Source organism: Scyliorhinus canicula, chromosome 5, assembly GCF_902713615.1.
Source record: "Scyliorhinus canicula chromosome 5, sScyCan1.1, whole genome shotgun sequence".
Taxonomy (NCBI): Eukaryota; Metazoa; Chordata; class Chondrichthyes; order Carcharhiniformes; family Scyliorhinidae; genus Scyliorhinus; species Scyliorhinus canicula.
This window is the reverse complement of record NC_052150.1, coordinates 94,414,923-94,430,182: the sequence shown is the minus strand read 5'-3', so window position 1 is coordinate 94,430,182 and position 15,260 is coordinate 94,414,923. Positions and strand designations below refer to the sequence as shown.

Here is a 15,260-nt window from a genome sequence, read left to right as displayed (position 1 = left end):
GCCAATTTGATTCACTCCACGTGATATCAAGAAATGGCTGAATGCACTGGATACTACAAAGACATTGACAATATTCCAGCAATATTACTGAAGACGTTCTCCAGAACTTGCCGCACCCCTAGCCAGGCTGTTTCAGTACAGCTACAACACTGGCATCTACCCAGCAATGTGGAAAATTGCCCAGGTATGTCCTATCCACAAAAAGCAAGACAAATTCAAACCAGCCAATTACCACCCTATCAGTCTATGCTTGATCATCAGTAAAGTGATGGAAAGGGTCATCAACAGTGCTGTCAAACAGCACTTGCTTAGCAATAACCTACCCACTGATGTTCAGTCAATGTTAAATGCAATGGGTTTAGGGTGAAGTAACATTGTTGTCAGCATTGGACCTCAGTGCATACATACCTATAGGCCCCTCGGGGACAAAGACCATCTTAAATGTGATGATGCCCAATAGGAGCCAAAGCAATGAGGGAAAGGCATGTTACATATATAGCATGAGATGGGTAATAATATTCTTTATTATTGTCACAAGAAGGATTACATTAAAACTGCAATGAAGTTATTGTGAAAAGCCCCTAGTCACCACATTCTGGCACCTGTTCGGGTACACCGAGGGAGAATTCTGAATGTCCAAATTACCTAACAGCACGTCTTTCGGGTCGAGTGGGAGCAAACCAGCGCACCCAGAGAAAACCCATGCAGACATGGGGAGAACATGCAGACTCCAAACAGATAGTGACCCAAGCCAGGAATCGAACCCGACCATAAAGCAAGCAGTTGAGGTGAAGATATTTTTAAGCACCTGGACAGATTTGGAGGCGCCCTTCGATATGCACTAGCCAGAGTCTCTGAGCTGTTCTTTGCACAACATTGCACATTAACTCTTTGCCTCTGGCAGCCACTACACAAAACAGTCCTACAAATCATTATACCCAATGCTTGGCTTCAGGTTTTTCCCTTAGCATTCATCACAGGTGAGGAGGCCACTTGTCAGGCAGCAGGTAAAAATGGGCAAGAGAGGAAACTTGATGCAAACGAATAATTTTTATGACTCAAAACATTTTCTGGGATTTGCAAGCCTGTGAGGGCCTGCTAAGTTTCGCCCCCTGTATCGGTGGAGGTAGACTCAGCCTTTAGGAGGTGTGGTTATGACTGCTGCCTCACAGCACAAGGGACCCTGGGACGATTCTGGCCTTGGGTGACTGTGGAGTTTGCACGTTGTCCCCGTGTCTGGGTGGGCTTCCTCCGGGTGCTCCGCTTTCCTCAAACAGTCCAAAAATGTGCAAGTTAGGTGGATTGGCCAGGTTAAATTGTGCCTTAGTGTCCTAAAGGTTACGTGGGGTTACAGGAACAGGGCAGGGAGTGGGCCTAGGTAGGATGCTCTTTTAGAGGCTCAATGAAGGCCTCTAATGAGGCCGAATGTCCTCCTTCTGCACTTTAGGGATTCTGTGATTCTATGGGGACGACGTACCAGGGGTAAGCCATGGGGTACGGGCCTCTGGCACGGAGTCTGTCCCTGTTGCTCAGAAGGGAAGGGGGGAAAGGAGTAAAACATTAGTAATTGGGGACTCAGTAGTCAGGGGCACAGATAGGAGATTTTGTGGGAGCGAGAGAGACTCACGTTTGGTATGTTGCCTCCCAGGTGCAAGGGTACGTGATGTCTCGGATCGTGTTTTCCGGGTCCTTAAGGGGGAGGGGGAGCAGCCCCAAGTCGTAGTCCACATTGGCACTAACGACATAGGTAGGAAAGGGGACAAGGATGTCAGGCAGGCCTTTAGGGAGCTAGGATGGAAGCTCAGAGCGAGAACAAACAGAGTTGTTATCTCTGGGTTGTTGCCCGTGCCACGTGATAGTGAGATGAGGAATAGGGAGAGAGAGCAATTAAACACGTGGCTACAGGGATGGTGCAGGCGGGAGGGATTCAGATTTCTGGATAACTGGGGCTCTTTCTGGGGAAGGTGGGACCTCTATAGACAGGATGGTCTACATCTGAACCTGAGGGGCACCAATATCCTGGGGGGGGAGATTTGTTAGTGCTCTTTGGGGGGGTTTAAACTAATTCAGCAGGGGCATGGGAACCTGGATTGTAGTTTTGGGGTAAGGGAGATTGAGAGTATAGAGGTCAGGAGCACAGATTTGACTTCGCAGGAGGGTGCCAGTGTTCAGGTAGGTGGTTTGAAGTGTGTCTACTTCAATGCCAGGAGTATACGAAATAAGGTAGGGGAACTGGCAGCATGGGTTGGTACCTGGGACTTCGATGTTGTGGCCATTTCAGAGACATGGATAGAGCAGGGACAGGAATGGTTGTTGCAGGTTCCGGGGTTTAGGTGTTTTAGTAAGCTCAGAGAAGGGGGCAAAAGAGGGGGAGGTGTGGCGCTGCTAGTCAAGGACAGTATTACGGTGGCGGAAAGGATGCTAGATGGGGACTCTTCTTCCGAGGTAGTATGGGCTGAGGTTAGAAACAGGAAAGGAGAGGTCACCCTGTTGGGAGTTTTCTATAGGCCACCTAATAGTTCTAGGGATGTAGAGGAAAGGATGGCGAAGATGATTCTGGAAAAGAGCGAAAGTAACAGGGTAGTTGTTATGGGAGACTTTAACTTTCCAAATATTGACTGGAAAAGATATAGTTCGAGTACATTAGATGGGTCGTTCTTTGTACAATGTGTGCAGGAGGGTTTCCTGACACAATATGTTGACAGGCCAACAAGAGGCGAGGCCACATTGGATTTGGGTAATGAACCAGGCCAGGTGTTAGATCTGGAGGTAGGTGAGCACTTTGGAAACAGTGACCACAATTCGGTGACCTTTACGTTAGTGATGGAAAGGGATAAGTATACCCCCAGGGCAAGAGTTATAGCTGGGGGAAGGGCAATTATGATGCCATTAGACATGACTTAGGATGTGTAGGTTGGAGAAGTAGGCTGCAAGGGTTGGGCACACTGGATATGTGGAGCTTGTTCAAGGAACAGCTATTGCGTGTTCTTGATAAGTACGTACCAGTCAGGCAGGGAGGAAGGGGTCGAGCGAGGGAACCGTGGTTTACCAAAGAAGTGGAATCTCTTGTTAAGAGGAAGAAGGAGGCCTATGTGAAGATGAGGCGTGAAGTTTCAGTTGGGGCGCTTGATAGTTACAAGGAAGCGAGGAAGGATCTAAAGAGAGAGCTGAGACGAGCAAGGAGGGGACATGAGAAGTCTTTGGCAGGTAGGATCAAGAAAAACCCAAAAGCTTTCTATAGGTATGTCAGGAATAAAAGAATGACTAGGGTAAGAGTAGGGCCAGTCAAGGACAGTGGTGGGAAGTTGTGTGTGGAGGCTGAGGAGATAAGCGAGATACTAAATGAATACTTTTCGTCAGTATTCACTCAAGAAAAAGATAATATTGTGGAGGAGAATGCTGAGACCCAGGCTATTAGAATAGATGGCATTGAGGTGCGTAGGGAAGAAGTGTTGGCAATTCTGGACACGGTGAAAATAGATAAGTCCCCGGGGCCTGATGGGATTTATCCTAGGATTCTCTGGGAAGCCAGGGAAGAGATTGCTGAGCCTTTGGCTTTGATTTTTAGGTCATCATTGGCTACAGGAATAGTGCCAGAGGACTGGAGGATAGCAAATGTGGTCCCTTTGTTCAAGAAGGGGAGTAGAGATAACCCCGGTAACTATAGGCCGGTGAGCCTAACGTCTGTGGTGGGTAAAGTCTTGGAGAGGATTATAAAAGATACGATTTATAATTATCTAGATAGGAATAATATGATTAGGGATAGTCAGCATGGTTTTGTGAAGGGTAGGTCATGCCTCACAAACCTTATCGAGTTCTTTGAGAAGGTGACTGAACAGGTAGACGAGGGTAGAGCAGTTGATGTGGTGTATATGGATTTCAGTAAAGCGTTTGATAAGGTTCCCCACGGTCGGCTATTGCAGAAAATACGGAGGCTGGGGATTGAGGGTGATTTAGAGATGTGGATCAGAAATTGGCTAGTTGAAAGAAGACAGAGTGGTAGTTGATGGGAAATGTTCAGAATGGAGTTCAGTTACGAGTGGCGTACCACAAGGATCTGTTCTGGGGCCGTTGCTGTTTGTCATTTTTATAAATGACCTAGAGGAGGGTGCAGAAGGATGGGTGAGTAAATTTGCAGACGACACTAAAGTCGGTGGAGTTGTAGACAGTGCGGAAGGATGTTGCAGGTTACAGAGGGACATAGATAAGCTGCAGAGCTGGGCTGAGAGGTGGCAAATGGAGTTTAATGTGGAGAAGTGTGAGGTGATTCACTTTGGAAAGAATAACAGGAATGCGGAATATTTGGCTAATGGTAAAATTCTTGTCAGTGTGGATGAGCAGAGGGATCTCGGTGTCCATGTACATAGATCCCTGAAAGTTGCCACCCAGGTTGATAGGGTTGTGAAGAAGGCCTATGGTGTGTTGGCCTTTATTGGTAGAGGGATTGAGTTCCGGAGCCATGAGGTCATGTTGCAGTTGTACAAAACTCTAGTACGGCCGCATTTGGAGTATTGCGTACAGTTCTGGTCGCCTCATTATAGGAAGGACGTGGAAGCTTTGGAACGGGTGCAGAGGAGATTTACCAGGATGTTGCCTGGTATGGAGGGAAAATCTTATGAGGAAAGGCTGATGGACTTGAGGTTGTTTTCGTTAGAGAGAAGAAGGTTAAGAGGTGAGTTAATAGAGGCATACAAAATGATCAGAGGGTTAGATAGGGTGGACAGCGAGAGCCTTCTCCTGCGGATGGAGGTGGCTAGCACGAGGGGACATAGCCTTAAATTGAGGGGTAATAGATATAGGACAGAGGTCAGAGGTGGGTTTTTTACGCAAAGAGTGGTGAGGCCGTGGAATGCCCTACCTGCAACAGTAGTGAACTCGCCAACATTGAGGGCATTTAAAAGTTTATTGGATAAGCATATGGATGATAAGGGCATAGTGTAGGTTAGATGGCCTTTAGTTTTTTTTTCCATGTCGGTGCAACATCGAGGGCCGAAGGGCCTGTACTGCGCTGTATCGTTCTATGTTCTATAAAGTGCCTCTGATTGGGAGGAGAGTGGTCAACATTTGAGGAGTGGCACTTCCTTGTTCTTTTTGTCCATATTACCTCTCTTGGTTCACCTGCAATTCCCTGCCAGCAATCAGCTGAAGAGTACTTTGCTGAACATCAGCAGGGGAAAGAAGAGGCACCATTTTGATCAACCATTAATGAGGACCACCACATATTTGTTGGACAATCACATTTGAACTTCATGCAGGAAAAATTAAGGTAATCTATAGCCAATTCGGGATGGTGCGTGAATTCAAAAGGAAAATGGAGGCAATGATGTTTCCACGCATTTGTTGCCCTTGGACTTGTGGGCAATGTTGGTCATGTGCTTGGCAAGCAAAAAGAATTTGGCTAATCTCTACCGTGTCTTGTAATTGATAGAGAGACTCGGTGTCAATGCGGTGAACCACTCACTGGACAAGACTCAGCCTCCGAAATACACCATTAGCCACATCAAATTGGTCTAGCTATGTTTCTGATGCCCAGGATGTTGATGGCGTGGGAGTCAATAATGATAATGCCTCTGAATGTCACGTAGTAGTAATGAAACTTTTCCTTGTTGGAGCAGTGCTAACTTGATTGCATTTCGCACCCAAGTAGTCACGTACTTGCTGAAGTTACTCGTGAAAACATGTAAACCTTGCCGACGAGTGTAACCCGATTTGCCAGACTGCTCACTTTAATTATGACGGGCATGACTGCAGAGCTACAGTTACAACATGAACCATTTTATCAGTTAGTGAACAAACAGCAGTGACAGCTTGTTATTTCACCTACCCTAAGATAGAGTGGAGAATGGTATCAATCACTAACATGTGACTTTCAAGTCCACCCAACATTATGAGACCACTATTCAATGCTACCTTTGAAAACTGAGCTTCTGATGTGGCACCTTTTTTTCTTAACTGAGGATCACAACCCCACCCCCTTCCTGAGAGGGCACTCAACCAGGTCCGACCCATTTTTCTCAACTCTGACCTCTTTCCTTGCCCTCTCTCACAGACCCACGATTGGGTTCCCCTTGGCTGAATGCAAACTAGAGGAGTAGCAACTCATCTTCACAGATAGGCACAATACAGCCCTCGGGACTCAACATTGAGTTCAACAACTTTAGATGGTGACCTTTTGCCTCCATCTTAGCCCTTTTAAAAAAAAATCCCAAACATTTTTTGTCCCAACACAAACCACCCATCCAACCCCTCACTGCCATCTGTCCCTTGTTTTTAAGTTTTGCTTTCACCAAGCAATGACCTCTATTCTCCTATTAACACATTCTGCTACCTACCTTTATGCCACTGTCAGGACCTTCTATAGCCCTTCACACTATTCTTGTGCCCTACGCATCTTTGCCACAATCTCTCTTAGCTCCAACCTATCACTGACCTTCTACTTTGCTCCAGCTGCTTTTCGGGAGAAATGTGATGGATTATACGCTGTAGCTCTGAAGAGGAGTCATATGGACTCAAAACATTAACTCGGTTTATCGCACCACAGATTTTGCCAGACCTGAGTTTTCCCAGTTTTGAACTGGACAGGGAGTGTACAACAGCTAAGCCTCTTATTTGGAGACCTGAACACATATTTCTGTAAATAGGGGCCAGATCATTTTAGAACCAAGATGAGGGGAAACTAATTAACTCAAAGGGTTGTGAACGATTAGAATTCTTTACCTCGAGAGTTGTGGATGCTCCATCATTGATTATATTTACGGCTACAGATAGATATTTCTGGTCTCTCAGGAAATCAAGGGATATGGGGAGTGGGCGGGAAAGTGAAGTTGAAGACCAAAATCAACCATGATCCTACTGAATGGCAGAGAAGACTCGATGGGTCATATGGTCCAAACCTGCTCTTATTTATTTTGCTTTCATGTTCTGTTTACTACACACTCAGCTGATGAACTTAAAGTGGATCAGCGACTGACAGTAGGGAGCATTTCCTTCCTGCAAAAGATGTCAATGTTGCTTGTGAAACCTCATCACAATGCTATCTGGTAGGTGAAAGCAGCACATTATAGTCAGAATATTTTATCCAACCAGAAAATATAAAACAAAATGGAATATTGCCTGGTCGTCAGATACTTTAGCACTGACTACTTGATTACTTCTGCCTCAGGTCAAAGTGCAACAATGCCAAGCTACAACTGAGATTTGAAAACCTAACTTTTGAAAAAGTCCCACACTCCATAATTATAATTTTGCACAGATAAGGCAACATTGCACAAGGCACGAACAATGTGTAGGAATATCACACACCTAGTGAACTGAATGCCATTCATCAGAAACACTAACTATTTTTCAGACAGGGTATTTTTGGAAGAAAGAGAGCCCCACTCCCCACCATCAATTCTAAACCAATCCCACCACCACCTCAGTGAACTTCAAGGATGGATACAGGAAGAGATGCCGTTCAGAAACAAACTTAATTAAAATATTGTTTGATCTCAAAAGTGATTATTCCTAACTGAGTATGGGACCTTATAGTTGTTCAACCCTGTACTCTCCTATTTGCATGGACTCTCCAGCAAAGGACATGAGACAGCAGCTTCCCTCCCTTCCAATCTGCACCATGAAGCCAACTATAGCAAACCCTCTACCATTAGCAGAAATTTGCTAATTTGGCATAAACTGGGATGAAAAATCCAGGATTATCCCCAGTTTTAATCCCTGTCCATCCCCCCTCCCCACCCCCAGCCCAACCCCAAGAGACAGTACTGCTAAGTTTAGCATTTTATAACATGAAGACTGCCACTCTAGGGCACGGCTCCACCCTCACCCCCATAATAAAGAAGAAAAGTACAGCACAGGAACAGGCCCTTCTTCCCTCCAAGCCTGTGCCGACCATGCTGCCCGTCTAAACTAAACTTCTACACTTCCAGCGTCCGTAACCCTCTATTCCCATCCTATTCATATATTTGTCAAGATGCCCCTTGAATGTCACTATCGTCCCTGCTTCCATCTGTGTTGGAGGCAGGGTATCCCTCACTAGCGAATCTGCGAACATTTCCCGTAGGTGTGGGACCAGGGTTGGTGCATAAGTTTTGTAGAGGTCTGCCAGGAACCCAACGGATCCTGGCATCTTCCCCACCTGCATGGAGTTGATGCTCTCCATGGTCTCTCCCAGTCCTACTGGTGCTTCCAGCTGTCCCTCCCGACTAAGTTGCCCAGCATTTGGACTATATAGCCGGTCAGGTCCCTGCTCTTAATCCCCTCTGGCAGGCCCACAATCCGAATGTTCTGGTGTTGGGACCTATTCTCCCAGTCCTCAAATTTCTACTTCCAAGCTCCCAAGGGTCACCAGCAACCTTTTGATTTTGGCCTCCAGGACGACAATCCTGTCGCTCTGGCCTATCAACACCTTCTCAAACTCCTGCAACTTTTTTCCCTGCACCTTCACCTTCTTCCCCAGTCCATCGATCGCCGCTTGCATGGCGACCACCGCTTCTGTAGCTGCCACCTTGACTTCCACCTTTAGCGCCTCTCTCATCATGGCCAGTTACTTCATAAGGAATGCCTTCCATCCACCTCTTGAGGAGGAGGCTGATGTCCGTGTCTTCAGTCTCCCACTCTCCAGGGCGGCCGGGATCCCGTCGCCTCGTGGGTCTGCTGGCTCACTCGCCTGTTGCTCGTGTCCTTTTCTTCTGCTCTTGCTGTCCCTTCACTTTTGCTGGCATGCTGGCCCTGTTCCTTCGCTTTCCAAATTGAGGGTGCGATGCTGTCGAATTTCCAGGCTAAATTCACCTAAAATCACCTGATGTGTGTCTGCTCAGCACATCACCATCACTGGAAGTCCTGGATAAACAATCCTGATGTAAACATAATCCTGGCTTGGGTGAGAAGTCAAGAGTCAAAAGTTAAGGAAGGAATCAAACTTTGATCCAAGCACTTGAAATGTTCAAACAGAAAAATTCAACAACTGGATAGTAGGAAATCCAGTTTTTCCCCTCTCTTCCAGCCAAGCAAGTGTTTTGCTGCAACATAGTAAACAATCTAATGTCCAGCAAATAAGTTGACAAAGCTGTTTACGGAGGACAGAATTTTATTGGAAGACTACTGGATGTCAGCTTGGCTCAGTTGATTGGATTCTCACAAATAAAAATAGCAGTTCAAGCTGCATTCCTGGATAGGAGAAAGGTTTAGACAGCAAAGGAGTGTAGCAATATCAAAGGTGCTATTCAGGATTATGTTCAGGCTTCCAGTATCTTTGAAAATATTCTTTCAACCAAAAAGTACACTAACTTTGTGAGGTTGGTGGATCTTGCATGCGATAGGACCATAAATGCTCACATTACAACAATAAAGCCTTTTATGTTTGGAGCGTTTGAGACGTGTTAAGGTTTTGTATTAATTCAGGTCTTTCTTGGACTGGTTCACAGAATCACAGAGTACAGAAAGAGGCCATCTGCTGACTCCCAAACAGATCTGCCAATTATTTCCACAACCAACCTCAAGCGAACCCACTCCAACATCCTGCTCTTTGCTCGAAGCCCTGCAACTGTTTCTTTAAGTCTTTATAAAATTCTCTTTTGAAATTGCTTCCACCACCTATTCCTGGTAGCACAGTGGTTAGCACAGTTGCTTCACAGCACCAGGGTCCCAGGATCTGTGCGGAGTCTGCACGTTCTCCTCGTGTCTGTGTGGGTTTCCTCCGGGTGCTCCGGTTTCCTCCCACAAGTCTCGAAAGACGTGCTGTTTGGTAATTTGGACATTCTGAATTCTCCATCCGTGTACCCCAATAGCCATCAGAATATGGTGACTAGGGGCTTTTCACAGTAACTTCATTGCAGTGTTAATGTAAGCCTACTTGTGACAATAAAGATTATTAAGTGTAGAAAATAAATGAACATAAATCACACAATTTAATCTGGACAATAGGGTAGAATCATGTGATGAAGGGTGGTTGGAGAAGTATCAATAACATCGGATGAATATTATTAATTGTTGCTCCAGGGCTATTTCATGTATTTTTGAACTTAAATCAAAGGTAAGGTATTAAATTCTGCTGTCCTTGCCTGGTCTGACCATGTGAGACTCGAGGCCTATAACAATGTGTTTGATTCTGAACTGCCCTCTAAAATGGCTCAGCACGGCACTCAGTTGTACTCAAGGTAGCCATCTTCTCAAAGGCTAAATGCATATACATATGCATAATATGTTGGCCTTTCTGCAATGCCCACACCCGGGCAGCACTGTAGCATAGTGGTTTTCACAGTTGGTTCACAGCTCCAGGGTCCCAGGTTCGATTCCCGGTTTGGGTCACTGTCTGTGCGGAGTCTGCATTTTCTCCATGTGTCTGCGTGGATTTCATTCCGGTGCTCTGGTTTCCTCCCATAGTCCAAAGATGCTCAGGTTAGGTGGATTGGCCATGCTAAATTGCCCTTAGGTTAGGTGGCGTTGCGGGCTTAAGTAGGGTGCTCTTGCTAGTCTCGATAGGCCGAATGGTCTCCTTCTGCACTGTAAATTCTATAATTCTATGACCCCATTAATAATAATAATAGCTTATTGTCACAAGTAGACTTCAATGAAGTTACTGCGAAAAGCCTCTAGTCGCCAGATTCCGCCGCCTGCTCGGGGAGGCCAGTACAGGAATTGAACCCACGCTGCTGGTCTTGTTTTGCATTACAAGGCTGCCGTTTAGCCCACTGTGCTAAATCAGCCCCAATGAACAAAAAATACAAATTTTCACCATGCAGACGTGTTCATTTCTCGTGCTCCACATGTCATGTATCTCTCCTCCAATTTTCAAGTATTGGAACCCTGGCGCTTAGTTAATGAAATTAAAAGGTTACAGACATTTTGAGCAGGATTCTTCTCATCAACAGGAAAGTTTAGAAAAATATTTTGCAACACACATTTCAGCTCTTACCATATCCCGCCATTGAAGCACCATGACGACCATCTACTGCATTCTGATTTTCCTCTGCTAGAGCTCGGACGTATCTTTTACTTAGTTCCAAAATCTGTTCATGCAGTTCAGCACTGTTTTGGTGCCTTGGATGCTGATATGTATATCGAAGTAGTACCAACCCCCAAATAAACCCAAAAATCAGCAGCAAAGCACTTAGCTTCTGAGATGCATTTCTTCTGAACAGGCTTCCAAACATGTTTGTCCAACCACGGCCTCCTTTTGTGGACAAATCAGTCACATTATGAACATCTTAAACTTTTGAATACTTTATGCGACAGCATTCAGGCAGCTCATCTCTTTAAATCCTCTTTATCTGACGTTCACCTTCTGTCCTGTAAAAGTTAGGGAGAAATGTATTCTTAGGATGGAAGTTAGACAACTGATAATTGATCACCAAAGCATCCATAAATATTTTACGTTGATCATTAGCCAATCAGAAATAGAAAATTAGAAAAAAAGTCAATAAAATGATACAAAACAAAGTTGACAATATGACAATTGTTATGATCCCAGCTGGTGGTATAACTGGACGGGATGATTCCAGAATGGAATCCTGGCTCAAATGACCGTAACTTTTAATTTTTAAAATAAAATGTGGAGGAACAGAGTCACAAGACCGTTAATTAGTTTGAGTAAGAAAAAAACATTGAACACGATAAATTGGATTATGATACAATGGACCTTCACTCCCTCCTTAGCTTAACAAATAAAAATATTTTAGGATTAACATGGATTTCTTTTTAAAAAAAAAATATTTATTCAAGTTTCCAACCGATTCCCCCCCCCCCGGGTTGCTGCTGCTGCTGACCTCCTAACGCTCTGCGAGAAAGTCTAGGAACGGTTGCCACTGTGTGAAGAACCCTTGCACAGACCCTCGCAAGGCAAACTTTATCCTCTCCAACTTGATGAACCCAACCATGTCATTAATCCAAGCTTCCACGCTAGGGGGCTTCGCATCCTTCCACAGTAGCAAAATCCTCCGTCTGGCTACAAGGGACGCAAAGGCCAGAACACCGGCCTCTTTCGCCTCCTGCACTTCCAGCTCGTCCGATTTAACATGGATTTCAAAGTACCTTTAAGTACAATAGTATCACGAATACAAAGCCCTTTTAAAGTACACAAGATGATTGTGGTCAGTACATGCAATCTGCTCTGAGCCCAAGTTAGTGTCTGTGGATTTTCCTCAGAATTCCCCCAGATAACGATTACGAGTGTTTCCAAACTCCATCCCCAAAACACGCTTTAGAATTTTCTCATAACAATGCTTTCCCTTAGCAGTTTGCATTCTGAAATCCAGACCAAGTTTTCACTTTACTTTTAACATCAAATCCAGTCCAGGAATTTGCACCACCTGGATAGATCTCAGTGTCTATTGAGACCCCTGGATATGCGTTATCCCTCATTAGTTCCCAAATAACATAAATTCAGGCTGTGCTTTTGGCAAAGTTTTGTTGAACTTTGTCGGCTTTAGTGTCGCTGGTAAACTTTGGTTACAATACAAACTTAGGTCAGATTGATTGTCTTTAGCGAATACAGTGGTTGAGTTTAAAATATAAATTGTGATAATTTACAACTGTGATTGGCTTGGACTAATTTATAATTCACTCAATTCAACCAAGCTGTCTGTCTGTCAATTTAAGAGATAAATGTTTTGGTGTAATTTTCTATACCCTGCTTGCCAATTATGCCTCTGACATTAATTAGATTAACACAGTTTTCAAAAAGCCATTATGACCCTGACTGACTGTTACCATGGAAACGGACCTGGCCAGGCTTGGGAAGGCAGCTGCATACAATGGAGTCTTTTGTCACTGGCCTTGGATACTCTGGCAAGTCTCGAGCAACTTGTATAATGCGAGAATTTAGAGTCTTATCCGATTAGGTCCCAGCTAGTTGGCTTTCTTCACTCTCATGGTTAATATGATTTAGTCAATTACTCTTAATGATTTCTCAATTAAACCTTTTCTACATCTCATCAACAGCTAACCAGGAACGCTGATTTCTATCATGCCCCCTTGGTTTAAATGCTTTTACACAAACATCCAGCTACTAATTTCCAGTTATTTCAAACCTGAAAATCACTTGATTTCTTTCTTGCACCTCAACTTTCTTTTCAGCTCTGCCTTTACTGAACAGTGCTCTGTTCTAGCACTTGCAACCTCATACTTCTTGAACACTTAATTTCTCTAGTTTTTTTAACTAACTGCTCTTCAGATCTCTGCACTAGTTTTCTTAACCATTAGTCCACTGTCTGGCTTTTCTTCTTGCAAAGCTAAGAGAGATGTTTTTGTTCTCTCACCTTCTAAAGCAACTGCTTCTAGTAGAGCTGTACTATCTGCCTTTTCTCTCATTACCTATATTCAACTGCAATCAAATTAGCTAAACTAAAAGGGGCAGCACGGTAGCATTGTGGATAGCACAATCGCTTCACAGCTCCAGGGTCCCAGGTTCGATTCCGGCTTGGGTCACTGTCTGTGCGGAGTCTTCACATCCTCCCCGTGTGTGCGTGGGTTTCCTCCGGGTGCTCCGGTTTCCTCCCACAGTCACAAAGATGTGCAGGTTAGGTGGATTGGCCATGCTAAATTGCCCTTAGTGTCCAAAATTGCCCTTGGTGTTGGGTGGGGTTACTGGGTTATGGGGATAGGGATGAGGTGTTGACCTTGGGTAGGGCGCTCTTTCCAAGAGCCGGTGCAGACTCGATGGGCCGAATGGCCTCCTTCTGCACTGTAAATTCTATGATAACCTATGAAAAGGTTCTCTACCATACAAGGCCCCAGTTGCTAAGCAATACCCACATGCTTATACCTTCTATTTATTCTTGACGCCATAGACCTTGCTAAGCACAATAAGTTGGAACTTTTACCAATGTCCACACATACAAACACCTTTGTCCAATATGAATCTAACTATAGCTTTTACCCCTCCAGGCACAGTAACATTAAATTAAACCCACTTAAAACTATACCTTATTTATAATGTTTACCAATTTAATACAAATTCCTCAAAACTACCTTTGTTTTCCTAACATTGTCTGAAGATTGTAATAAATAGGAAACAAGGCTACTTCACAAGGTACAGCATTTGTTTTATAAACTAGTCAAATTTCCAAAAACAATCTGACTAACTAAAGACATACATAATAAGGTAAAGTATCATGTCATATTATATAAAAACTTTATTAAACTCCAGGTATTTTAAAAGGTTAGCTAAATATCACAAGATACAATGATTATTTAGTTTGTATTTAATTGGATTAATTAAAAAGCCATTTCCTTTCAAAGTTGAAATTGTCTCAGGGACAAAAAACAGTTGTTGAGTTGTGGCTTTTTGGAAGAGAGGGAATTATGCAATGGTGCCCTTTTTGATATGCATTAATGACCTGTGGTGCGGTGTACGCAACATTATTTCAAAGTCTGCCCATAGTTTGAAACTCAAATGTAGGAAAATTGAGAGAACAGTACCAAACTTCAGAAATGGAGTCTGGTTGGTGAACATAATAGGAGACGGTCACACTGCCCCTCGAGTTTGCTTCAACATTCAGTAAACTATTTTTGCATAAATTCAACCTTTCTGCTCTATTACCATAATGTGGATTACCATCATGTGGATTACTAAAAGTCCATCATCTCAGTCCTGATTATACACATTGTCTGAGCAACCATCATCCTCTGTGGTTGAGAATTCCAAAGAATCATTACCCTCCGAGTAAAGAAATTTATCCTAATCTGGGAAGAGTTGTTGAAAAATACATAGAAGTTGCTTTGGGTAGAGCTTAGTTTTGGAGCATAGTGTGTCCAACCACAAGTTGCCAATTGGCTTAAATCGACTGTGTACTTACTGTGAACACTACAGTATAAATTAGATTTTACAACTTGTGTTATCCGTTCAAATCGGTATACATCTGGAAAGGCACAGTTTGGTGAAGAAATATGGACAATAAAGTTCATCCTTTCTTGTTTAATAAGCATTTTATTATTTTGTTCAAAGTTTATTAGCTGATCCTGCAACTCTGTTCAGTAGCCACCCTCCACGTTTCTAAACAAAAATAAAAAGTTAGGATCCATCAAGCTGGGTTCCACCCTTGGAACCACTTCACTAGTTTTACGCTGCCATTTGGAAAATGACTGGTTTATTCTTACAATGTTTTTTGTCAATAACCCCATGAGACCTAATCTTATATAAAAGCTTCTTGTGCGGCATTTTATCAAATGCCTTTTTGAAAATCCAAATACACAGCCACAGGTTTTTGTTCCATATCTACCGTTCTATTAATGCTCTCAAAAAACTACTTTTTCAAATACGATTT

General features: G+C 43.8%; 1 protein-coding gene across 3 annotated transcripts in view; it reads right to left on the bottom strand.

Annotated features, from left to right (window-relative positions):
• Nucleotides 1-15,260, bottom strand: part of LOC119966132 (coiled-coil domain-containing protein 126-like) — a 156,999-nt gene that overhangs the window by 113,010 nt on the left and 28,729 nt on the right. For all 3 annotated transcript variants that reach the window (XM_038797394.1, XM_038797393.1, XM_038797395.1), the window contains exon 2: nt 10,913-11,286. In XM_038797394.1, the coding sequence (XP_038653322.1) occupies nt 10,913-11,150 (238 nt within the window). In that variant the 5' untranslated portion in view covers nt 11,151-11,286. The remainder of the gene's footprint in view (nt 1-10,912; nt 11,287-15,260) is intronic.